Source organism: Anomalospiza imberbis, chromosome 1, assembly GCF_031753505.1.
Source record: "Anomalospiza imberbis isolate Cuckoo-Finch-1a 21T00152 chromosome 1, ASM3175350v1, whole genome shotgun sequence".
NCBI lineage: Eukaryota > Metazoa > Chordata > Aves > Passeriformes > Viduidae > Anomalospiza > Anomalospiza imberbis.
The window spans coordinates 458,807-485,960 of record NC_089681.1 but is presented as its reverse complement, the minus strand read 5'-3'; the positions used below and the strand labels follow the sequence as shown (position 1 = coordinate 485,960).

General features: G+C 46.0%; 1 protein-coding gene across 1 annotated transcript in view; it reads right to left on the bottom strand.

The window, feature by feature from the left end:
- ZC3H3 (zinc finger CCCH-type containing 3) overlaps positions 1-27,154 on the bottom strand; it is a 127,070-nt gene that overhangs the window by 21,471 nt on the left and 78,445 nt on the right. Inside the window, exons 5-9 of the mRNA XM_068172118.1 lie at positions 19,530-19,723; positions 9,857-9,938; positions 8,121-8,276; positions 6,490-6,559; positions 1,543-1,674 (exon numbers count right to left, since the gene is read on the bottom strand). Coding sequence (XP_068028219.1) covers positions 1,543-1,674; positions 6,490-6,559; positions 8,121-8,276; positions 9,857-9,938; positions 19,530-19,723 — 634 coding nt within the window. The remainder of the gene's footprint in view (positions 1-1,542; positions 1,675-6,489; positions 6,560-8,120; positions 8,277-9,856; positions 9,939-19,529; positions 19,724-27,154) is intronic.

Genomic DNA, 27,154 nt, shown 5'->3' with positions numbered 1-27,154 from the left:
TCTCTTTTATATTTTCATTTAAATTGGAATATTTTAAAAATAATTGTCGGGACCCTGCCTGCGTGGTTGGCGCTGCGCTGGAGGGAGGTGGCAGGATGCCTGTGTTTTCCTTCTGAGGGAATGTTTATCCTGCATCAAGTCCCCCTCCACGCACTGCCACAAAAAGTAATTAGGCTCAGATTAATTTATTAGAGCTTCTCTCCGCTGCTGCTGGTGTCCTGCTTTCCTTAAAACTCTCACTTTTGGCTTTTTTCCCTGGTTTTTGCTCTTTGGTGGTTTCTCCTCGGGAAAGGATGGAGAAAACACCAGATGGGGTTTAGTGGGACTTGACAGTGCTGGGTTCAAAGCTGGGCTCAATGATCTTAGAGGTCTTTTCCAGCCTAAATGATGCTAGGATTCTATCCAACGTTGTGTTTGGATTCTGGGACAGGCTGGTGGCCACACTGGTGGGATCTGAGCACCTACCGCTTCTCCTGATGGGTTATACCTCTGTAAATGAGTGCTACCAGGATGGAGAAAAGGAGGAGAAGAGCCCTCTGGGGCACCCACAACTCCTCTCTGTAGCCTCCTCTGGACTCACTCCAGCAGCTCCACATCTTCCTTCTTCTGTTGGATCCTGAGCTGGAGGCAGCTCTGCAAGTGGGATCTCACCTGAGTGGGGCAGAGGGGCAGAATTCCCTCCCTTCCTGCTGGTCACAATTGTCCAAGGATGAGCAGAAATCCCATGCCATAACCCATAACCCATTCGGAAAACATCAAAGGGGAGTCAGGACAGTCTCTTGGATTCCCAAGGGAACACCAGCATGGCCAACCCTCTCCCTTAGCCACGACACAGAAAGGTGAGACCCTGTGTCTTCCAAATTCCTTTGGAACAGCAAATGGCAGCTGCCTCCAAGCCCTGCTCCAGGAAAGCTGCTCCCACAATTTCCATGTTACATCGGGTACCAAAAGCTCATGATGAGGTTGCAACTCTCCCCAAGGTGCACATGAAATCCATGCAGGACTCCACTGCACAGATCCAAACCATCCCCAGGACCTGGAGGTGGCTCCATGAATCCCCCAGGCACAGCCAGATGCTGAGCTGGCTGAGCAAGGCTGGTCTTGCTCCTAAAACTAAGCCACAGGATTTAAGGCTCAAGTTTTAACCTGTCACAGAGCCAGAGTAGAAAATAAGCATTAATGCCTATGGATTTTCTAGTTAAAACAGGGAATCCTAAGTATTTTCCTACATTTTTCATCTGTTTCAGTGAGGGGTTTTCAGGGCAGGTGCCTCCAGCTCAGACACTGATAACACAAACACCGTGTGGAGGCTCTTACCAGGGAAATACCAGCATGTTGATGAGCTGAAGCCTTTGATATCTCTCCCTTTTTTCCCAACCAAAATCACTTTGCCAAAACCCTTTGGAAAAGCACAGGACTGTTGCTTATCACATCCAGGTGCTGAGCAGCTTCCAGCTCTTCCCTGTGGTGACGTAGCTGGTGCAGGACGCTGCTCATGGCTTTGGCTTTAGCCCACAACAGCTGTGATAAATCCCCTTTTACCTTTTCTCCCATGGGACAATATCCTTTGAGGAAATCTTGGCACACTTCTGCCTTCCTGGACACGTAGACGTGGCTGTAGGGGCAATTGCTGTTGCTGCAGATCCCCTTCAAGTAGTAGGAACACACCGGCATCTGCAAGAGGAGGAGAAATCTGTCAGCAATTCCCTAAACCCGTGACTCAGAATCATTGCAACCCCCAGACCTGAAATAAAAGCGTGACAAGAGTAGAATAAATAGAAATCTTTTGCCAGCCACCAATCCCAGAGGTGTTTGTAGCTCTTCCATTGGTCTCCTGCAAGGCAGCTCCCTGGTATTACGTGTTCCCGGTGTTTGGATACGCAGGGAGCGAAGGTGCTTCTCTCAGCATCCTTCAGGATGCTGGAGAGAGGGTGAAAAGCTGGAAACTGCCACCAGGAAGAAAATTCCCTCTGGAAAGTGTAGGGAAGGGAGAGGGAAATGTCATAAATTCAGGGAACATCTTTTGCAAGGAATGATGCACTGATGGAGATGGGAAAAGTGGCGCAGGGATCACACCCAGCCTGGCTGCAACATCTCACAGGGAATTCTCAGAGAGAATCCCAACATCCTAGAGGAAATTTTGGCCATCACAAAGGCCAAAACAGCACCCTGGGAGCGCTTCCCATTTGGCTCTTCTGTGGATACGGAGATGGCTGGAAAGGGATTTGATAAAGTCTCCAAAAGACGGTTCCTAGAAAGGGGGGAAAAAGCACCTCTGCAAGGATTTGTGGGGGCCGCATCATTCCAAGGCATTATCCTGGAATTCCCCAGCATTATGATGCCTGTCCCTGCACAATGGGGCGAGCAGGGATGCTCCAGGAGGGAGTAAAATGAGGAGGAGAGCCCAGTCTCCTGCCCTGAGCATTGGATAAAGAGAGCAGTGGCATACACAGAGCAGATCCCCGATCCCGCGTTCCCGAGTTTCTGCAGCACGACAGCCGACGGGGAAAACCGACGGAGCAAGGATTCTCCTCATCGTCCTCAAAGCACAAACTTCACCTTCTGCCAGCTGTTATCATTAAAAACAAATTACCAGCCTGCTGCCATATTTCAGCATCCTTAACTCACCGGCAACTGCCGGCAGCTTCCCGCTTCCCACCCCAACCAGGCAGCTGCTGCCTGGAATGTGCACTTCCCGAAGGTCCAGCTCCTCCTGCTCCTATATCCCGAATTTCCTCACTGCTCGGCGTGGTATTGATCTCTTCATTTACCAGTAGCATCCTGGTCCCACCAGTTCAGGCATTCCCAAGTAATATTTACAATCCTGCAATAATAACAGCCGGGGCTATTCAGAAAAATCCCTTATCCCTGAAGGGCACATTAAGGGTTGAACTAAATTGCCTCGCTGGAGGCCTAGAGGAAAGAAAACAAAGGGTGCTTTAAAAGAGGAGAGTTTATTTTTAATTGTCTTTTAACTGCAGACATTAACATAAAGGACAGGGCTCTGGGGCGATCTTTCGCAGTGCTGGTGGTGTGACCGTAAACGATTCCCTTAATGTAGTTTTTGATATAGAGCCCAAATTAGCTCTAATAAAAAGGGATAATAAAGGCAGCTCTCTGACAAAAATAAACTCCTCCTCGCTGTCAAGCCCGAGCCATTATCAAGAGGAAGCAGCGCTCTCATTTCAATTAACCTTGTTTGCACCCCAGCACGTCCACACAAATAACAATAACATTAATTCAAGGCACTGGGGCGCTGCGGCCGTCTTCGACAGCTTTGACTCTCTACAAGCTCTGGAGGCAGCAGCTAAATGAACCCGAAACTCCACGTGAGCCTCCAAATTGCTCACAACTGAGTTTTGAAGCTCTATTAGGGAGAAAAATGCTGATTCTTTCTGAGTTCCTCAAGGGGAAAAGCTGTTGGAACAGCAGCGGGCGGCTTCTCGAGTCCCGGCCTCTCGCAACCTTTGCTTCCTTCAGATTTCCTGGTTTTTCCCCATTGCTGGGATGTATCAGTGCCTCTGATCCATTGTGGAAAAATTCCCTGTGCGTCGCTTCAGCGGGTGCTTCTCACCAAAGGCTCTGCTTGAGCCTCTTGTGGAGCAAAATTCTTTAAACTGTGAGGCCCTGGCACAAGTTGCCCAGAGAAGCTGTGGCTGCCCCATCCCTGGAGGTGTCCAAGGCCAGGTTGGACAGGGTTTGGAGTAACGTGGGATAGGGAAAGGTCTTCCTGCCCATGGCAGAACATGAAGAGCTTTCCCTCTTCTCCAGGCTCTTTCTTCCATCACCAGAGGGTGATGAAAACGACTGGAGTTTGGATCTGCAAAGCTTCGTGACGATCTGGAGCCATCCTCCATCCTGGAGACCATTCCCTGCTTGGAGCAAGGGGTTTGCTGCTCTAGGATAGGGAAAAGCTCCCTGGCGCTGTGACAGCTGAATCCATGCAGTTTTCCATAGAAAACAGTGATTTTTCCCACAGAAAATAGTGATTATTCCCATTTCTCAGTGGGGACATCGAGGCATAGGAATGCACAAAGGCCGAGGAACAGTTTTGTCCTGACACAAAGAGCCAAGCCCCACCAGCCTTTTTTGATCCTTCACCTCCTGGACTGGATATCCCATCCCAGTGAAATCCCACTGAGGTGAGATACACAACAACCTGAACTTTCTCTGATGAGGAGGTTTTGGTGTGTCCCTCTCCAGTAATCATACAGTGAAATCCACTAGACCAATGAAATCAGGAATCCCCAAACCACCACATCATCCCACATGGAAAAAAAACATGGATCGCATTAAAACCCCAACTCAAACAGCCAAAAACCTACCCTGCACAATCCTTCACCTGAGGAAAAGGTGGGGATTTACTCCAAAAACTCCACGAGCAGGAGGAAAACTGCTTCCTTCCTCTGCTGAGTGCCTCCACTTGCTTTTCCCAGCCCTGATAAATGGGGGAAAAGCCACCTTTGCCAAGAATCACCCGGCTTAACGGGGAGCTCCAGGACTTCGAAAGTGAAGTTGCTTCCCGCTTTAGGAAGTATCATTCCCATGGCAATAAATCACCCTGGAACAAGTTTGAACTCTGTGGAGGAGGTTGTTTCTCTTCCAGCCCTTGCTGATGACAAGGTGGAAAACAGGGAGACCTTTGAACCACCCTCAGGTTGGTTAATCCTGTGAAAAATAATTCCCCTTCCCAATGGAGCATGGCGGGAAAAACGAGCTCCGAAAGCTTTTCAGAGCTGGTGCTGCCTGCTTTGATTTTGGTTTGTTAATTAATGATTCATCTTGAGTTTAGGTGATGCTTCATTAGCTCAGGATAAATGTGAGATGGGCTGAGGTCACTGCATCCCATGGGATCCCATCCCAGGGATTCTGTCCCCAAAATGCTATTGGCAAACAGCTCTTTGACATGGTCACTCCTTTTTAATTCAGTTTTATTACCAGAATATCACTGCTATTCTTCTCAAACCGGTGAGGTGCTGCTAAAGGTTGTTTTCCATCATTCTCCATTTATTCACCCAAACCAGAGCCCAGAAGTCAAATCTGGAGGTCCTCCTTGAGGGACCAAGTGTTCCTGGAGGGGAAACTGAGGCCACATCTCCATCAGGAATTTAAACATGCCGAGGAATATTCCTGGGTAGAGAGACCACAAATTCATCCACATCCAACCATCACATTCTTTGGTGGATAAACCACCAACTGCATCAGCTCCTTGGGCGTGTCCAATTCCCAAGTTTCATCTAGGATTTCTGCCCTGGGACCAGAAAAAGACTTCACCACCTTCTGAAATTCCATTTAATTTTGAATTCATGGTTGTGTGGATGAATTTCAATCCTTCGCCTCAGAGGTGCAGGCAGAGGGTTGCACTTTGTTTACTTGGATGACAAGAAGTAGTTGGCCTCACTAATTACAAGAATTTTGGATAAACCAACAGCCAATCCCACTGCAAAGCTTCCTTCATTCTTGGCTTCCTTATTTCTGAAAGTCTGACGCTGTTACGGGATGAAAGAAAAAAAACCCCCAACTTTTTTTCCATCTATCAATCCTCATCCCCATTCCTGCTCTGACACGCCATGAGTCAGGGAATGCAGCTGTCCTCGTCCCTGTTTTATGTACTCGTGATTAAGTGACTCTGAAGAGAAATCCATGTAAAAAAAAATCTGGTGCTCCGTGTCTCATTTGGAGCGACTTCCCAGATAACTTATGAGCTCCCCATGGACATGGAAGTCAGCCTCGGGCACTTCAGCTTCCATGCTGGAGTCTCCAAAGCTACATCCAAGTGGAGATCTCAGCCACTAAATACAGGCTGAAGTGCTAAATCATCACTGATAAACCCAAAATAAAAACTCTGGATTATTTTTCCACCTTGTGCCATAAAACCACAGAGCTCCAAATGCAACAAGAAGGTGGAAAACAATGACCTCCAAAGTTATTTTGCCATGGTTTCAACCTGATTTTGCTGCTTGGCATTTTAGAATCGATTTTTATTCATTTATACCTCCAAGTTATGTTTGTTAAAACATCCTCCGACCCCAGCACAGAGAGATTTCCAGGAAAATGTGATCTTATGGAAGTAGGGAAGGATTAGATGCAACTAAATGGACTTGATGATCTTGGAGGTCTTTTTTAGACTTTTAAGTCCTTGTAGGTATTTTCTAGACCTCAACCATAGGGTGGTGAGACCCTGGCACAGGTAGCCCAAAGAAGCTGTGGATGCCCCATCCCTGGAAAAATTCAAGGCCAGGCTGGATGGGGCTTGGAGCAACCTGGGATAGTGGAAGGTGCCCCTGACCACAGCAGAGGGGCAGGAATGAGAAGATCCTGAAGGACTTATCCATCCCAAACCATTCCATGGCTCTGTCACAATTCAGGAGCCTGAACAGCTCAGCAAGGAAACTCCAAACTCAGTTGGAAGCACTCAGTGAGGAAGAACCTTCCTACAACCACCCCTTTGCACACAGAACCATATTCTCTTTGGGAAGTCACACAGACCTTGTCCTTGGACACCTTGTGGGAAAACGGACAGGTCCCATCCGTCTTCTTGCACGTGCCACGGAGAAACCTGGAGATAAAGCAGATGGAGCATGTTGGACACAAGGTGGGCCACAAAAACCACACAATTGCTGCTGAGCTCATCCATAAACCCTTTTCACACTCTACATTAGTACAGATCCCCCTTGTTATAAGAGCAGCTGGTGATTCCTAATAGATTTTATTCTTTCATCACATTTGGCTGCTCATTAGTAGGTAGAGCAAGGTTTGTACCCCAAAATTCAGACATGATGCTCCCAGAAGAAGAAAAGTCCTTCCTAGAGCCCTGATTATTCCAAGTTGCAAGAAAAGCAGTGGATTTCCCATCCCTGGAAGTGTTCCAAGGCCAGGTTGGACAAGGCTTGGATCAACCTGGGATAGTGGAAGGTGTCCCTGCCAATGGCAAGGCAGTGGATTGGATAATCTTGAAGGTCTTTTCCAATCCAAATCATTCCAGGATTCTATGATCCCATTCTATGAGATGCTGGATGAAGCTCCAGGTAGGAGTGGCCAATGACCAGAAGGAGCAAAGACAGGCCCAGAACAGGAACCAAGATCCCAAAGCACATGAGGATGTCAAGAGTTGCAAATGAGACAGGATGGAGACCCAAAAGACTTCAAGGAGCACAGTTCCTAAAGTAGGCAAGGAGTTATGGGATTTGTTATGGGAGAATGAGTGAGAAGGAGTAAAATGAGTTAAAAAACCAATAAATCACCTTCCCCTCCTCTATCGTCTCCCATCGAGCTTTGAGCAACTTCCAAGTGATTCCAGCACAGAAGCAATTTTATGGAGAAATTACCCCAGGAGTTCATCAGTGGAGTTGGCTCTTCGGCACTTTTTAAATGACTCATAATAGAGTTTAATCAACTCTTGGGCAGGTCTAATGAACTGCCAACATGGATCAGTTCTCCTGGAATAAATCACCGAGTCTCAGAGCTGCATGACGTCACAGGCTGAGGGATTCAAACCTGCTGGACTAATCCAAATGGATCTGAGGAATGCTCCTGAAGGAGTTACCTGGAGTGTGGTCAGGGCAGGGGCTCAAGTCGCCCAGCCCAGAAAAGAAGGCTCCAAAGGAACCTTAGAGCCCCTTCCAGTGCCTAAACAGGCTCCAAGAGATCCAAAGAGGGACCTGGACAAGGGATGGAGTGACAGGACAAGGAGAATGGATTCCCACTGCCAGAGGGATAGATAGGATATCAGGAAGATACTTTTCCCTGTGAGGCTGGTGAGGCCCTGGAATGGAATCCCCAGAGAAGTTGTGGCAGCCCCATCCTTGAAAGTGGTCCAGGCCAGGCTGGACAGGGCTTGGAGCAACGTGGGATAGTGGAATGTGTCCCTGCCCATGTCAGGGGTTTGGAATTCAATGATCGTTGATTCTCCTTCCAACCAAAACAATTCCATGATTCTCTGGCCTCTTCTTGTCCTCCTCCTTCCAACCCAACAGTGCAGAACCTACACCTGACCCAGAACTCCAATCCCTGTTGTCCTACATCTCTGTTATCAGTTTGTTTCCCTTAGGAATATCCCACAAGGAACCACCAAAGCCACCCAATGTCCCAGTTCACCACAATTCCGTGTCCATCCCTACCTGGTGCAGACAGCCACTTTCTCTGGATCATGGATGTAGGGGCAGCTCTCGCCCCGATTGCACTTCCCAAAGCGGTTGTAGTACATACAATATTCCTTCTTTTTCTTCTTCTGCTTGGCTTGACGGATGATGGCCAAGCTCCTCTGCACAGCACGGCTGAGGGAGAAAGAGGGACAAGGTCAGGGAAAACCTCCAGCTCCAACACCACAAGGACATGGAGAAGACACCTCAACAATACCCGAAACCACAGAGAAGCCCATCTTTGGAGAGTGAAATATTTAGGAAGTTCATGTTCATGAGCCCTTATGTATTTTCAATTTTTGGTTGATTTTACCCCAGATCATTAAAAATCTGCAAGGTAGCAGCAAAGTCACCACTGAGATCCCTTCCCACCCCCATAACTCTGATTCTCTCCTCAGATTTTATGAGCGTGGAGAGGGTTTCCCACACTTCTGGGGAATATGGTGAGGAAGGAAACATCCTCTCCTTGTGCAGCACAGGATGCCAAGGCTGAATGAGTTGGAGGGCTCTTCAGCACATGTCCCACCAGCTGGGCCTGATGCTATTCATGGTCTTCAAGCGGTCACCTGTTCATGAACCTCAAAGAACGAGCAGCTACGTGATGACCACAGGAACAAAAAGTACTACCAAAGAGCAGAAAAGCTCCTTTTTAATTGCCTGGTCCCCACTAGAAGCTACTTAAGGAGCTCAGAAGTTGCTCAGCACATGTTTTCCATGAGCTTCCAGCTGGAGAGGGAATTATCCAGCAGCTCTTGGGATGTGTGGGACCAGGTGGAAGAGGGGAAGTCTTGAGATCTGGGTGAACACAAACCATGCGGGGCACATCAGATCTCTCCAAGCAGATAATTCAGTGGTGATCCGGTTTGATGAGGATGCAGTGCATTATCCATGAAAAACACAGGTTCAAGGAACTTCTTTTCAGAGGAAATGCACATTTTTACCTCTGTAATTGTTGGTTGTCTGCAGCTCCTGGATTAAAAGGAGGTGCAAGGCCAAGTGTAAAGTCCTGGATGTGTAGTGGGTAATCCCAAGTACAAATCTAGCTGGGCGGGGAACGGATTGAGAGCAGTCCTGAGGAGAAGGACTCAAGGGGGTTGTGGATGAGAAGCTCCATATGATCCAGCCACAGGAGCCCAGAATGTCCCAGGCTCATTCCACAGCATGGGCATCAGAAGAGGGGGAATTTCTGCCCCTCAGCCCTACTCAGGTGAGATCTCACCTGCGGAGCTGCCTCCAGCTCTGGGGTCCAACGGCAGAAGGACGTGGAGCTGCTGGAGCAGATCCAGAGGAGGACACGGAGATGCTCCAAGGGCTCCTCCAGAGCGCCTCTGCTCTGGAGCCAGGCTGGGAGAGCTGGGAATGTCCAGCCTGGCTGTCCAGGCAGACCTTGGTGCCCCTTCTAGTGCCTAAAAGGGCTCCAGGAGAGCTGGAGAGGGACTTTGGACAAGGGCTGGAATGGCAGGAGAAGGGGGAATGGTTTGCCACTGCCAGAGGGCAGGGATAGACAGGATATTGGGAAGAAATTCTTCCCTGGGAGGGTGGGGAAACTTTGGCTGAGCTTAAAACCACCTCAAAGTAGAAGCTGTGGAAAAGCAGCAGCCAGAGCTTCACCAAATCATCCTCCAGTTCAACAGCTGCTCCTGAAGCTCCTGATTCCCTCCTAAGCATAATTCCAAAGATGGAGCATGCCATTCCTGCTTCCCATGAGTACAGACCTGGCGATGTATCGGCATGTTGAGGATCTGCTCAGGCTGGGTGAAAAGACCCCAGGACTGGGTGTAGAGTGCAATCTCAGCGCTGGAGAGAGAGAAAAACATGGATCATTGCTTGGAATCAAGAAATTTTGCAGGAATTCACACAGCCTCAGTACCTTAGGTCCACAAAAATGATCAGAGGGATGGAGACACCTTGTTATGAGGAAAAGATGGGAGATCTGTTCAGCCTGGGGAAAAAAAGGCTCTAGGGAGAATTTGGAGCCCCCTCCATTGCCTAAAGGGGTTCCAGGAGAGCTGGAGAGGAACTATGGACAAGAATCTGGAGTAGCAAAACAGATGGAATGGTTTCCCACTGCCAGAGGGCAGGGTTAGATGGGATATGGGGAAGAAATTCTTCCCTGGGAGGGTGGGGAGGCCCTGGCACAAACTGCCCAGAGAAACTATGGATGCCCCATCCCTGGAAGCGTCCAAGACCAGGTTGGACAGGGCTTGGAGCAACCTGGGATAATGGAAGGTGTCCCTGCCCCTGGCAGAGTGCTGGAATTGAATGATCTTCAAGCTCCCTCCCAACCCAAACCATTCCATGATTCCATGAACTTATTTAACCCAAAGCACAGAGCTCCCAGATAACCAAGGGACAAAGATGCCCTTCAGGGACTTCCCACCTCTGGAGCAGCCCCAGCAGAAGTGCTCCTTGACAGCCCCAAACACAGCAGGAATTTTTCCCCTCAGCACCCAAACATGCCAGAACACTTCTCTAAGCAAATCCCACGCTTCCACCATCAATCCAACAAATTTCCATGCTTGGCTTGGTCGCTCCTCGCAGCCGGACAGAGAAGCTCAGCGCCCACTCTCATCTATGCATGCATGGAATTAAATCATCCTTGACCAGTGCAGGGAAGAATGAATGGGAAAGAAAGGCTGGGTTTCAGTTTTCCAGGTAGGATGAGAGCAGCTCAGTCATTCACCTGCCAGCCCGGGCGTGTTGGGAAGTTGAGTGAGTGGAATTTGATTGCGCGGCACCATGAGCTGTCACTCGGCTGCCGGCGTCGGCAAAGCCCCATCTGTTCCCTCTGCACATCAAATTCCATCAACAGGGCATTTGAGCCACCACTGAGATGTTTTTTTTTCCTGTTTTTTTAAATTCCTTCTTGGCCCAAGCTGTAGGAGCATCTTTTTTAGTGCCTCAATAAACACTTGTCAGCTTTGAGATGCTCCGAAGATGCCATTGAAGGTACTCCATTAAGAGCAAGGTTGACTTCCCAAACTATGTGAGGAGAAAGCCCCAAATTAAAATCCATTAGGATAGGGCTGGAGCATCCTCAGCCCTCGGGAATTCTGTTTAATATTCCTTAAAGCTACACCAGGAATCAGCTCCTGAGGGCAGCACACAATCCCTCTAAATGCTTAATATTTGGGGATAAAAGCAGATACACAGGGATGAACAAGTTTGGAATCACAGAATCATGGAATGGTTAGGGCTGGAAGGGTCCTTACAGGTCATCTTGGCCAGAAAGGAGGAATCACTAAAGAGATAAATAGAGGATAAATAAAGGGGTCAACAGCCTCTTGCCAGTGGGCTGGAATTTTTATGTAGCAAAAATACATCAACAAAAATTTTTTTGGGGCTAGTTTTCCCCAGTTTTCATCTTCTAGTAAGAAGCCATGCAATAACATGATGTGCATGTCCCATTCCAGGAATTAACTTGCATCCCAAAGGCAGTTTAACTACCAAGAGCTGGTCCCATCCGTGACAAAATCCATATGAGATCCATCCAGGTCTGGCAAAGCACCTGGAAGCTGGCAAAGAAAACCTCCATCCACATTTTCCCACTCCCTAATTATTCATCCCATGTGAAAATCCTCCCCAAACTATTAGAAAAATCACCCAAATATTTATCCAGGAGGAGACAAGCCAAGAAAGCTCCGTAATTAAACATCCATTGGGATTTACGGAGAACACTCGGGCTCTGTCATGAGGGTACTTTTGGAAGCTCTTGCATTGTGGAAAAAATGTTTAAATAAAAGTAAAAAATATGTGTACATCCAAGTATCAAGAAGGGGGTGCAGGAGAGGGGATTGGATGTTCTCGACTTTTCAGGAGGTCCAAGGAGTCTAAATTTGGATTTTTAGGGTGGTTGTCAATTTGGAATTCCCAACTGGTCACTACAAGAGATTTGTACTAATAAATACATTAATAAATAAATATTCCTGGCATTGGAGGGTGTATTATTGAAATTGGTACATCAAAAGACAGTGGAAAATGGGCTAAGGGTTAAATTCCAACATCAGGAGCTGAAATTTGCTGCAGTCTGGCCTAAATTAAACAAAAAGCTGAAACTGTGCCCCCAGGGCTTGACTTTGGAAGTCTTGTTTGGTCCAGACAAAACACTGGGCACTTCCCAATCCCAGATCTGTCCCGTTTTTCTCCTCAGTTGCTCCCCAGCTGGGGAGAACATCAGGACACAGCGGTGCTGTCGGATCAGGAGAGCAACTCCCTCATCCTTAGCATTGCCAAAGTCCCTTACTATGGAAATTTAAAGTGGTGCCATGGTAAATTCCTCCCATGTGCACACTCCAAGGCAGTGGGAACAGAATGGAGAAGGGGGGGAAAAAAGCAGGAAAGTAAGAAAAGCTGCTGCAGAGAGCATCAAGAACTGCACATTGAGGGCTTTTGAAGTGATTACACCCAGCACAGCAGTGTCAGCTGGGATATTTTCCACCCTGTGGAAAGGACAGGTGGATTTCTCTCCCCCTTTCCTGATGATTCAGTCGCTTGGGAGAGCATCATCCGTAAGGAAACCCACAGCCCGTGCAAACAGGGTTGTTTCTCTTAATGCATCATCCCAGCCTGACGCTGGCAGCTCCGGCGGCTCCGGTGGCTCGCGGTGAGAAGTGATTGTTGTTCCCAATCCAGCCGGGAGACTCCGCGCGTCTCTCCGGAGGGAGCGGGAGCTGTCATGTTCATTAAATGCATGATTACAGCTATGATTAATAGCGGGGGCTACAGCCTAACTCCTTTTTTTTCCCCGCTCCTAGGAAGGAATCCACAGCCAAGCAGTCCCGCAGTGTTTTCCGCAGCTTTGGGCTCGATGTTTGGAATTCCAGCTTTTGATGGAAAAAGGGGAAAAGGCACAATTTATCCTTGTCAAACAATAAAATGCTTAAAACAAGCGGGTCGGATGCCGCACCCCTGCACCAACATCCATAAATTAATTAGGACCTTTTCATATCCTTAATCCTAAAACTCAGCTCAAGCAGATCCAGGTCCATCTCTAGCACCCTGGGTTTTTTTTCCATAACCCCAAAACACAGCTCAAGGCTCAAGGTCCTTCTCCTCCAGGGAAAGGTTGGAAGAGATTTCCTTTGGTAGCCCAGGAACTGCACTCAGGAGCAGCACTTGCTGCTTTCCAGCATTCCCACATGGATATCAGAATGCTCCCATCCAATCCAACACTCCTGCTCAGCTCCACATCACCCAGGGGCTTGGGATGCAACAAACACACCCCAAAAACAACATTCCAACTATTCCTTTGAGTTAAAAGTTGGCTGCAAATATCACAGTTAATTATCACCTGCTTAATTATTTAGGAAGGATTTTATTGCTCCAAGGCACAGCTCAAGGATCAGGAACTCATCTTATGGAAAGGTCTGTTGGAGCATCTTATCCAATTATTTACTCTTTTTAAATGGTGAAAAAGCTGTAAAAAAAAGAGAGAAATCCAGAAAAGGGAGAAATCCAGCGCTGGGGTGAGCCAGGACCAAGGGATGATAGGCAAGAGAGTGAGAACACTGTTAGAATGATGAGTATTGAGTATCAAGCCCATTGCTTCCCATCTACTTCCACAATCCCAAATCAAAGATAATTTGTGGAAAACTTCCTCATGGAGGGAAACAATCAGTAGAAAACTGAAACAGGCAGAAAAAAATGAAGATATTCAGAGTTGGGGTGTGGTAGGGCCAAGAGATGGGCAAGAGGGTGAGAACATTGTTAGAATGATAAGTGTTGAGTATCAAGCCCATTGCTTCCTCTACTTCCACTATACCAGGTCAAGGATAACTCATGGAAATCTTACACACAGAGGGAACCAACCAGGGGTTTGCCCAAGCAATGGCAGGCAGGTGATCAGCTCCACTGCCCAGTGCTCCAAATTGGGGACCAGCACAACGGGGTCATTCCATTTTTTGCTCACCAATCCCATGGTTTTGGAATTGTTCAGTCCCTTATCCCTTTTGAACTCAGTCCTTTGGCTCGCTGACTACAATTCCTTGGGTTTGGGATTCCTCAGCCCCTGACCCCTTTTGAGCTCAATTCCATGTCCCCTTGAATCTCAGTGCCTTTTCTCTGGGATTACTCAATTCCTTATATCCTTTGAGATCAATCCCTTGGCCCCTTTAGAGCTCAATCCCTTAGTTTTGAGATTCCTCAATCCCTTGGCTCCTTCCCCCTCAATTCCATGATTTTAGGATTGCTCAATCCTTTTATCCCTCAGGTGTCAGCATCACCACACAACCTCTTCTCAGCCTGTTCCCACACGACCTGGAAAAGGCTTCCTTAAACCACACTGGCTCCTTTAATATTTTCCATTATCATCCCACCTCGTCCACTGCAGCCTCCTTCGGAAAGAGCCTAGCGATTCATTTTCTGAGTCTCTCCTTGGCTTTATTGCTGAACCGAAAGTTTTGAGGCTGCACTTGGGGAAATTTATTTCTTTAATTATTATTCATTTAAGTGGGTTCCACGGATTTCGAGGATCAGCACTCGCAGCTGCTGGGGGTCATTTATTTCTCTCACTGGACAGCACAAGTCCTCATTCCAGAGAAGACAACAGAAAAAGAAGGGATGCACTGCTGCTAAATAAGCAGAGATTTTCCTGTTTTCCTGCCTGACTGTCCCTGCATCCCATGAATGTCCCTGAATCAGGTGGTCACAAGTGTTTTATTAACAAAGCAACTTCAATTAATGAATCAGCTTCAATTTATGAAGCAGCTCCAGGTTGGATGTTGTATGAGAAGATGCAGGCCAGGAGCAGGATCTGATCCCTGCAACTCCAGAGCAGAGGAATTGAGCTCATAGAGTGAAAGGGATTGAGCAATCCCAAAGCCAAGGCATTGAGAGTGAAGGGGCCAAAGGATCGAGCTCCAGAGGGATAAAAGGATTGAACAATCAAAAAATCAAGGGATAGAGTTCAAAAGGGGCCAAAGGATTGAGCTCCAGAGGGATAAAAGGATTGAACAATCTGAAAATCAAGGGATTGAGAGTGAAGAGGTCAAGGGGATTGAACAATCCCAAAACCTAGGGACAGAGCTCAAAAGGGGCCAAGGGATTGAGTTCAAAGGGGCTGAAGAATTGAACAATCCCAAAATCAAGGGATTGAGATCAAAGGGGCCAAGAGATCCCACAATCCCAAAGACAAGGCAGTGAGACTGAGGGGGCCAATGAGCTGATATGAAAAAGTGTAAGGGATTGAGGAATCCCAAAAACAAGGGATTGAGATTGAAGGGGCCAAGGGATCCCTCAATCCCAAAGAAAAGGAAGGCATTGAGAATGAAGGTCCAAAGAATTGAGCTCAAAAGGAGTAAGGGATTAAAGAATCCCAAAACCATGGGATTGAGATTGAATGGATTGAGATTGAAAGGATTCCCCAGTCCCAAAGAAATAGCCTTGAGATTGAAGGGGCTATGAAACTGAGCTCAAAAGGGGTCAAGGGATTGAGCAACCCCAAAGAGAAAGAACTAATCTGAAAAGAGGAAAGAACTGAGGAATCCCAAAGACAAAGGATTGAGTAAAAAAGGGGCCATGGGATTGAGAGCTAAAACCAACCAAGAGCTAAAACCTCAGTGTGAAGAAATAATGCAGGTGAGGATTTGCCCATGGAAAAATAGCCTGGACTTGGAAAAACCTGCTGGAGCCAGCCCCAGCTCATGGAGTGCAATTCCTCTCTCAGCAGCAGCAGTAGCGGCTTGTGCAGAGATTGGGGTCAGGGCTGGTTTCCGGACAATGTCAAACCTTAATTTGCTTTCTAATGCTTTCAATCTTGTATTTCCCCTTCTGTATTTCTTTGTGAAACTCTACATTGCCCAGGACCTTTTGCTTCTCTCCCTGATTTCATGGAAATTCCTCAAGAGTCTGAAAAATGCCTTAGCAGCTGGAGAAAGAAATGAAGGAAAGGTTCCTTGTGAGCGGAGAAACGCAATTATTCTCCTTGTTTAATTAATTGCCACATCGCAAATATTTTCCACACCATCCCACTGCTGATTTTCCAAGACTTCTGCAAAGTGAAAAAATACATGGGTGCTGAAATACCAGTTATCTCAAAAGGAAAGAGCCTTTCCATGTGTGATTCCACAACTTTGTCTTGCACAAGGATGAGCAGAGAGTGTTTAAGCTCTGGATTTTCTTCTTTATCCTTGCCCAAGTAATGAATTATGCCACATGCAAGATCCCTATCCAGCTGGGAAGCCAAAAAAAAAAAAGTATTTTTATTTCTGTATTTAATTTGCAGTTTTACAGAAACAAGTGTGAAAGGCACAGAAATCCTTTGGGAGCAGAGCCACACATGAGATGAGAGCAAAGTTCTCAGCAGCTGCACAGGTCGTGATGATGCTGTGATTGCTCCAGGGAGTTTTTGTATGTTCAAACTACCTCCAAAAATCTTTCCTGGGATTGCAGTGACACATTCCTTGTCCCCAAGCCATGTGCCCTCCTCATGTCTCCAGCATCAACAAAGCCAATTCCAGAAGAGCCGTAGAAAACTGCTCTTCCCATTGCTCCTGGTAGCCTCAAGATTGATCTCAATACAGCACAAGGATGCAGGAAGTGCATCCCCAGGATCAAATCTTCACTCACCGCCAGCATCCATCAATAAATCACTTGGGAAGGCTACGATGGTATGGATGGATCAGCCCCAGCACCTGGCATCAGATTTTGTACTGTAGAGATAAAACCCCAACCCTATAAATCCAGGGAAAGAGCAGAATTATAACTCACTGGAAGTAAACTCCAAGCTATTAAACTGTCAGGAGCATTTCCCATCTCTCCACTATTCCAAACACATGGTGACCGGCACTGAATGGGAAAGGAAAAGCCGTTTTTTTCCATCTTTTAAATAAACTTTGTCAAGTGTTGAAAACACAGAGCGTTGAGCAAACGTTCGCAGCTGATGAGAACACACAAATCTTCCGCCCTGCCAGGCCCAGTTATCCTAAGGCAAGAGGAATTTGTGGAATCCATCCTTAGGAAGGAGGATGAATTATGGGGGAGAGATGAAAGGTGACATGAAAATACTGATTCACAGCAGTTCCTCGGGTTTTGTGGTTACAAAGCCCACGTGCTATCTGGCAAGGGGAAAGAGGCAACAGGAAAATAAGGAACACCTTCAAGATAATAATTAGATGGGATTGTATTTTATAGGGAATAACCCTGGAAGGGATCTTCCCTCCCAAAGTGGGACTAATTAAACCCAGTTCTCTGAATGAGACCTCACTAGAAGATGTGGTTTCAGTGAGAAAGGAAAAATGGGGGCATCACATCTCTTCCATGCCCTGTCACCCCAAATCCCCTCAGGAACCCCCCAAAAGCAACTCCAAGGCCAGTATCTGCAGAAATCCTCCCATGATACCTTTGTCTTCATCCCTCTTCCAGAAATTTGCCTCTAAGTTGGTGTTTCTCTGTTTGGTCCAAATCCAGTGATGGATATTCATGGACAGGCTAAATCCATCTGCCTTGGCTGAGTTGCCCAAATGAGACTTTGCTCATTTGTCTATTTTCAGACAAATTTAGAGACTTCCTTGCACTTAGATAAATAAAAAAAATCACCTTCTTGCTGGGAGGCAGGACCTTTTCCACCTATGTCCTCCCCAAAAAGAAGTTCATTAAACCTGTTCTTTAAAAAAAATCTTTAAAGTAATGGAGATTTTAGAGCCAAATGAGTCCAGCATTTCATCATCCTTGTCCTTGGAAAGCTCTCCCACCAGTTTAAGCGCCTTGGCTCTTGGCTGCTCCACCTGGCCATGGAGAGACATCCTTCCTTAGCTTGGCAGCTCCAGATCTTCCACTTTTCCAGTCCTTCCAGCCATCCTTTCTCCCCAGGACTCTTCCTAGTGGTCCCACTCTGTCCTGAAATCCATCCCCTGCTCCATCCAACCAGGTCCCTGTCCATGTCCTGGGGTTTCACCCCTTTTCTTCCATTCCTTCAGGATATTTTCTGCCTTTGGTGACATCTTCAATGCCCAGAAATGGTGATTAAGGCAGAACCACCCTCGATTATCCTGATCCAGGCACTGGAAAATCCCAGTACCAGTAGCAAAGCTCTTGGAAAAAGTCAGATTTTTTTTTTTTCTACAAACCCCTGAGCTGTTTTATGGCTGCTTTTTTCTGATCCTTGCCCCTCCTCCTCAGAGGCAGCACCAAAGGCAAGGATTTACCAAAAAGGATCCCAGATTCCAAAAGAATCCGTTATAGACATGTGCTCCCGAGCGTGCTCATCGCTATTTGAGGAGTCAGCAGCAAGGAGAAGGCAGCAGGAGAGTCAGACATCAAAAATCTGCCCTGAGAAGGGATGAGTTGTGAAAATACCCACAAACCATTCCCAAACTCCTACTGAGCCTCCCTTTGTTACGCTTGGAAGGGAAATTACCTGGAAGCGACATTCCATCGGCTCCACATCCCTCGGCCACCGCTTCATCCTCATCTGTGCCATCATCTACAGGCAGCTCCATTTCCCATCCCATCCTTCCTCCTGGTCTTTGTGGCTTTAAAATCACCAAGGATGCCCCAGAATTCCCACAGGAATTGTGGTGCAGGTGGTTTCGAAGGCTGCATCTCTTCTCTTCATCTGCTTTCCCATTATATTTTGGCATTCAAGGCCAGTCTGGACAGGGCTGGGAGCAACATGGTCTGGTGGACGGCATCCCAGGGGGATGGAACTGGATGACCTTGAAGATGCCTTCCAAATCCAAGCCACCCGTCATTGCATGATTTCCAGCATCATCCATAAAAATCTCTGCTCCGTTCATCCTTCCAGCCAGGAAGATCAGCACAAAGCCACTGGTTTTGCCTTCCCCAGTTTAACTATCCCCAAAAATTCTCAATAAACCATCTAGGGAGCAAAAATATTTGAGACTAAGAAGAAATTTAAAAAATACTTTAAACACAGTTAAAATTTGCTCTTTTTTAAGAGCCACACTTGAGGTGTCAAACACAGGAGGAGCTGAAACACAAATTTAATCAAAGTTGCGACGTAAAGCCAGGAATTCATCAAAATAGGGGCATCATTCCACAATTATCTGCAGAATGATCTTCCCAACTTTTTAGGTCAATATTGAACATAATTTGATGCGCATCTCAAGCACATTCAACCTTGTGGTGCTGTTTGAATTCATCCAAGACTTTTCCTGTTAAACCAAGTTTAACGGCGTGTTTCTATGAGCTTGAATTAAGTCTGATTTAAGAAAAACTCAATTCTCCTAAACCTTTAATTTCCCCAACATTATTTCCCCTTCGGAGCAACTATAAAGCAAGAAGAGCACTTGGCACCATGGGATGTCCACTGCCTTCACATCTGGAATTCTATGAGGCCAAAGGATGAGTTGCAACCCATAGGCTGGGAATAAACAACCAAAACTGAACTCAATGGATTTTGGACAAGAACTAGGACAAATTCCTGCTCACCTGCTCTGATGGGAGTTTTGGTGCTCAGGTCCCTGGCCCGGACAGGGCTGCTAGAAGTTTTGGAGAGTTTGTTGGCCGACACCCGGTACATGACCCCACCGATGCAGCGGAAGCCTTTGTTCCTCCAGCGCTGTTGGACGAGCTGGGATTTGCCACCTTGGAGTGAGAGTCGGGTTTGGTTTAACAATGGGGATCTGCAGGAAAAACAAAGTCAAGGTCAGACCAAATTTGGGAAAATGTCACAAGGAGGTGCCACTTCATGAGCAAACCATGAGATCGGAGACTCATGGAATGGTTTGGGATCAAAGGGACTTTCAAGATCATCTCATTCCAATCCCATCGCCAAGGGCAGGGACAGCTCCCATTAGAATGGAGGAGAGGTATGGAAGAAGCAGGAATGTTCTTGCTGTTGACAGATGAAAAGCTCTGATTCCTCATGACTGACACCAAAAAAATTACCTTCAGGTACTCTCCCCCAACTTCTCCCACCCTTGCTTTCACCTCTAGCCCCAGCAGAAACAAAGAAATGTGGATGCAAACCCATGAGAGAATCAGCCAGGTGGGACCTTCACTGAGCTTAGCCAAGTTTTATGGAGTTCTACAAGCTTTGACATCCCTGGAAGTACATCAAAGCCAGGTGGGATGGGACTCTGACCAACCTGATCCAGTGGGTGGCATCCCTGTCCATAGCAAGAGTTTGGAACTAGATGGTCTTTAAGGTCCATTACAACCCAAAACATTCCATGACTCTGTATTTTTGGAATCATTATTCCTATTATGAATCAGATACCACAACTTTAATATTTTTATTCTGCCCCCAAATCTGGCTCTTGGAAGGATTTTCCTCAATCCCTGCATGGGACAAATCACCCAGGAGCATTTCTGTCCCCAACCTGTCACTTGGAACTGGTGTGGAACAGGGTCCAGTGGGCAGGGCTGGGGACCTGTTCCCATCTCCTCAACTCTCCCTAAATTCACAAACACCATATTGAGGCAGTGGGATGGAGATGGATCGGAAATCGCAATCCAATTACTGTTGCCCTTAACATTATTCTGAAGGACCAGTAAGTTCTGAAGTGACACCTGAGGGATAAATATCACAGAATCCCAAAATCTTTTAGGTCTGAAAGGACCTCCAAGGCCACGAAGTCCAACCTGTGACCAACCATCGCTTTGTCAATTAGACCAGAGCTCTGAGTGCCATGTCCAGGCATTCCTTGAGCACCTCAAGGGATGAAGACTCCATTCCACCTCACTGGACAGTTCATCCCAATGTTTAACAACCCTTTCCATGAAGAAACTCCTTCTGATGTCCAAACTGAACCTCCCCTGGCGCAGCTTGAGGCCATTTCCTCTCATCCTGTTGCTGGTTGACAGGGAAAAGAGGCCAACCCACACCCTGCCACATGTCCCAGAGAGGCTCCTCTGTCACCCAAAATCTTGTCCAGTCCATGACCTGATACCTCCTGCACCATCCCACCTCCCTCCCGACCCAGAACACAGCCTCCCAAGCTCATTCCTATCCATCCCCCATTATCCAAACAGAGCCACTGCAGCCAAATCAAATCTCCTCCAATATCAGTCGCCTTCCTCATTTAGCACTAATCCAAACAGTAATTTGTTTATGCAAATTAGAGCTCTAATTTTGTATTAGCCCAAACTATGCTCATAATGCTATTAGCAGAACGTATATAAACCGCGCATTACCGGAGAATATCCGTAAATTAAGATCCCGCTATCCTATCAGCGGAATGCAAACCCCGATGAGCATTTCCTTCAAATGAACATGTGCTCCAAAGAAAAAGAGAGCTGGAAAATGGAATAGTTACATTTCCTAATGCCGAGCGTGACAGCCTATTCATTCCGGAGGGCTGTTGCCAGTGGCTACCGAGCTCAGAAAATTTGCTGCCTGTTTTTTGTGGAAGGGGATGGGAATTCAATAAATTCGTTTCAGTTCCCTCAGGGTTTCCTCCTCATGGAACTGCTCAGGAGAGGAGCATCAAGTCTTAGTGACTTGCAAAGGAGTCTGCAGGATCTGAAGAAAGGTGGTGTGGCCACATCAGGGGCAATAAAAATAATATCAAATATCCAACCACCAGGAGAGTGACGGAGATGATTCTTATCCTCTACTCTGCTTTTCTGAGATCCCATCTGGAGTTTTGTGTCCAGCTCTGGGGTCCCAGCAGTAGAAGGATGTGGCTCTGTTGGAGCAAGTCCAGAGGAGGCCACGGAGATGCTCCGAGGGCTGGAGTAACTCTGCTCTGGAGCCAGGCTGGGAGAGCTAGGGGTGTTCAACCTGAAGAAGGAAGGATCCAGGGAGACCTTTCCGTGCCTAAAGGGACTCCAGGAGAACTGGAGAGAGACTGTGGAAAAGGGATGGAGTGCCAGGACACAGGGAATGGCTTCCCACTGCCAGAGGGCAGAGTTAGGTAAGATACTGGGAAGGAATTCTTCCCTGGAATAGTGGTGAGGTGCTGGAACGGAGTTCCCAGAAAAGCTGCAGCTGCCCCATCCCTGGAAGTGTCCAAGGCCAAGTTGGACAGGGCTCAGAGCAACCTGGGATAGTGGAATGTGTCCCTCCCCATGGCTTCCGTGGAACTCGATGATCTTTAACCTTCCAACCCAACCCATTCCAGGATTCTAATGAAGGTATTGCAAAACACCACCATGGTTGTGACAAGACCCAAAACCAGCTCCATCCATCTCCTCTTCCTTCCAGAGACACATCCCTGGGAAGACCCCAGGATGCTCCATTCCTCCATTCACAGGGGCTGTAGTGCCTGGATTTGGGGCTCCTTTTTTCCAGCTGAATCAGTCCCTTCAAGGACTTCTGTAATTCCATATATATTCCCTATATGTTATCTCTGGGTAATATGCAGAGATAGCCACACACCTATTTCCATACAGATACACACATAATTGAATATATATACCCTGAGTATATGTATTGAAATACAAGACCTATATATTGTAGAGAATAACAAATATTGATACCTTCATACATAAATCTATATATTATCACCTATATTCTCTGGGCCTCCTATATCCATCAGTTATCTCTAGATATTATTGAATACATGTACTGAATGCAAATATTGAATTAAATATGTTCAATAACATCTAGATACGTTCAATATATGTGTTTAATAATACCTAGACATAATTTATATGAGGCCCAGATACTATTTTTATTCTTATCACTTTATATTATTGATATATTATTGAATATATAGAATATATATTGAAAAACATATATTCACTAATATAGGTAATACATGTAATATATACATATATTGTTTTATATATATTATACATTTCATATTTTCCTTAACTCTAGTAGAGGGGAGGGAAGAAGTCAGGGGTTCATCCAACATTCCCCACTCTGGTTTGTAGGGAAAGGCTGGGATGTGGCGCAGCTTTGTGGAAGCACTCAGGGCATGGATATACAGATAAACAGATTTATAGATCTATAAATATATAGATACACTATAAATAGAGATATATATATAAAGTATATGTAGACATATATTATATATAGGATAAACATATTTAAATAGATATTTAATGTATTTAAATAGACACTGTATCTATATAATTATATGTATATAGTATATGTAGATACATTGATATATATTCAAAATATTCTATATCTATAGAGATACATTCAATATCTGTTGAATATAAATGTACATATGTGCCCTAATACATTACATTATCACAGAGACACACATATATGAGATAATATGTTAAATTAAACCTTTTTTGGCTGTAATGTCAATAAACCCCAACCCACCCCAAACCCTGCAAAGCCCCACGGGCTGCTCGCACCACCTGAGACCAATTCACTGGTTTAAGCACCAGTTTAAGATCCAATTGGTTGAATCCCCCAAATCCTCGGGATATTTATTTGCCTGCCTTGCTTCTCTCAGCTCACCAAAGTGGTCACACACCACTGTCTTCTTTAGAGTTCCTTAGGAATGGCCAAGCTCCAAACTGAGGGAGCCTCCAAATGCAGATGCTGTATCAGAACATCCCCACTGAGGCAGGGAGTTGGAACAGGATGATTTTTAAGGTTCCTTCCAATCCATTCCACAAATCTATGATTTTTTAAATTATTTTGACAAACAACATCAAAACTCATCTCATTCCCCAAAGGGAGTGGGGCTGAACCTCCTCTAATTTAGAGTTATTGTATTTTTGAGGGAGACGAGTGACCTCTGGGTGGTCTCCAAGCAAAGCTTCTGCAGAACATCTGCTCAGGCTGCCAAACCCCCAGGGACCACCAGACTGAAGCCATGGAATCATCACAGAATGATTTGGGTTGAAAGGCATCTTCAAAATCACCAAGTTCCAATTCCCCTCCATGGGCAGGGCCACCTTCCAGTAGAACAGGTCACTCCAAGCCCCATTCAACCTGGTCTTGAATACTTCCAGGGATGGGGAGTACCAACCAGGAGCTCAGTTTGAGCTCACTGGAGGCTTGGCTACCTCCAATTCCACCTTCTGGTGGTGAAAATGTTCAAGCAGTGATGTCCCCTTTGATGTAATCCTTTTATATGTATAAAGTACTACTTACTAGAATATTTACTGTATTTGCCATTTATTATATTAGGCAGGATATTCATTATATTATAGGAGCCTAAAGAGACTTAAAATTTAAGGAAAATTATGTTTTATATGGAAAAACCGTGCCCACACAGAAGAGCAGGGAGGGAACTCAACTTCCCAAACTTCACTTACAGGAACCTTTTATTTCCCTCTGAGTCCAAGTTGTTGCTCCCAAGTGCTTGTGTGGGCCCAACATAGCCACCAGTGTGTGTGTCCCCCTCCCTCTTAGTGACATCCAAGATGGTGGTGGCAGGGAAAAGCCACCGTCGAGGGCATGGAGCCGAACGCCCATCGTTTTTCATCGGTGGCGGGATCCCAGCTCTCCGTGGAATTGTTACCCTAATGGAAAGGACAGCCTTTGGAAATGAACTGTATTGACAAAAGAGGTTAAAATTAACGAGATAATAGCCGGGCCAAGGACCTGAAGAATACACTGGGCCCCTCGACACAAGGGCCTTGTAATTCCCTTTCTGCCACGCATCCCGCGGATCTAAAGAGTCCTCCCGTCCATCCACAAGGCCCCGCTCTGGCAGGAAATTTCATTAACGCTGGAAAATAGGAAAGGTATTAAGCGTCGATAATGAAGGCTAGAGTGTGAACAGTGCCTTAAGATAGTCTTCTTTCTAGCCTTTGTAATGGGAGGCATGAACTTTCCCTTCAAATCCATTTCTAATCCATTTGAAATACTACAGCAAATTATCTCCCCTTCAGCCCAAGAGCGGCCGGCCAATTTACTCCGAATAGAAGTGACAACGCTCCGGAATTTATCGCCATAACCTTGACTACACAAGGTTGAGGGTTGTCTTTCCCCCACCCCCAGGGTGGACAGCGGAAGAAAAATTTTTAATGAAGAGGGGGTGGAGGAATGGCATAAAAATGTTTTAAAATGGCAGCGTAGCTGGCGCAGGTTCAACATCAACTACGGGGAAATCAAAATGTTACAAAGGGAGGTCCCAGGCTGATAAAACACTTAATGCCAGGTTGAATGGGGCTTGGAGCAACCTGGGCTAGTGGAAGTTGTTCCTGTCCATGGCAGGGGTTTGGACAAGATGATCTCTAAGGTCCCTTCCAACCCAAAACATTCCATGACTCTGTAGGATGAGGTTTGGGATTTTCCAGTGCATCTCTCGAAGCAGCAGCAACTTTGCCTCACTCAGAACATTTCATGCTGCTGCTTAGTAGGTGTTCATGTTGACCAAGTCTGATTTCCCAGGATTGAACATCACCCTGCTGTGTCCTTCAGAGAATTCCAGATGCGCTTAGGTGGGAAAAGTTCTCCAAGATCATTGAGTCAAACCATTCCTCCAGCACTGCCAAGGCCACCACTAAGCCATTCCAAAGTGCCACATCCACACACATTAAATTCCTACCACTGCCTTGGGCAGCCTGCCCAACCTTTCCATGTAAAATGCTTCCCAATATCCAAACTAAACCCCTCCTGGAACAACCTGAGGCTGCTTCCTCTTTTCACGTCTCTTGTTCCCTGGAAACAGATCCTGAACCCCACCTGGATCCAACATCCTGTCAGGGAGTTGTGGAGAGCCAGAAGGTCCCCCCTGAGCCTCCTTTTCTCCAGGCTGAGCCTCTCCAGCTCCCTCAGCAGATCCTGGTGCTCCAGACCTGTTCCTAGCTCCACTCCCTTCTCAGAATGGAGCTTCAAACCTTCTCAGAATGGAGTAAACCCACCAAAATTTCAGCCAGGAGCTAGCAAGTAATGCTGGGAAAATACATTCCCTCTTCAAATAACCTATATTTAAGATTATTATTTTATATAGTAATTAAATAAAAAGTAAAAAAAAAAAAAAAAAAAAAAAAAAAAAAAAAAAACACGGGAAATTTCCAAGCAAACATGGAAAACGAAGGTCAAAAACAAGGATGAGTCGCTCCAGTGTGCTCCCATTTAACACTCCCATCCCCTCATCAACACAAGACCATGTGATCCAACAACCCCACCCAAACCCCAACAAAAATTCCCCTATATTTGAAATGTAACATTTTTAGAGTATTTGATGCCTCTAAGTTAAACACAATCCCCCAAGCAGAGCAGGAACATCCCAGCAGCATTTCCAGCCGGCTGAAATGGAGAGGATTTCCCGGTACTGGCGGCGATACAAGTGGCTCTTAAAGAATGGTTTTCTTTTACTACTGGATTTCTTCTTTGGGCTTAGCTTTTTTTTTTTTTTTTTTTTTTTTAAGTAATCCTTACATAGTCAGAAATCACATTTGCATGCTGGCATTTGAATCCCGAGGAAAGAGCGGATCATCGCGGGGGCAACTGTTATGGAAAGCAACAGGGAGAGAGGTGAGGAAGGAGGGAGCTTGTCTGCCAACGAGCCTGGAAGGTGGCGATGGAAAATCTTCATTCATGAGGAAAAAAAACCCAAAAAAATCACATTTTCCTCAGTCATTCATCATTCCTTAGCAAACAACATAGGATTTAGGGCTAGAAGTGTTCCTGAAACACACCAGAAATGCTCCAAGATGCCCCTTGGAAGCTTCACCATCTCTATCCTCACCCACCAGATCCCTGAAGACCCCAAATCTACAGCTAAAAGCAAGTAATTTCACTAAAGTGTTTGATTTATGGGATTTTTATCAGCCATTGATGCTTTCTCCTTAAAATAATAAAGGTCAAACCTCAAATAAACACTTTTTACATTAAGATTTAATTTATTTAAAAAACCTGATTGGGATGATTCAAATAATTCAGTCCACTGTTGATGATATTTGAGGTTGGAAAAGTGATTGGAAATTAAAAATAGAAAGGGATGTGTCTTTTCCCCGCATACATCCATAAATACAGAGGATACGTTTGTTTTAAATACACTGTGACGGGCAAAACCGCATTAATTTACCCATAAACAATTCCCTTCTTTCAATAATTACTTCTAATTATGAAACAAACACTTAGGAAAAAACCCCTATTTTAATTTGGTTCAATTGAATCTGAATTTCCATTCAAATGTAGCTTAATGTTAATCTCAAGGAAAAAAAATAATAATCCAGCCCAGATCTCA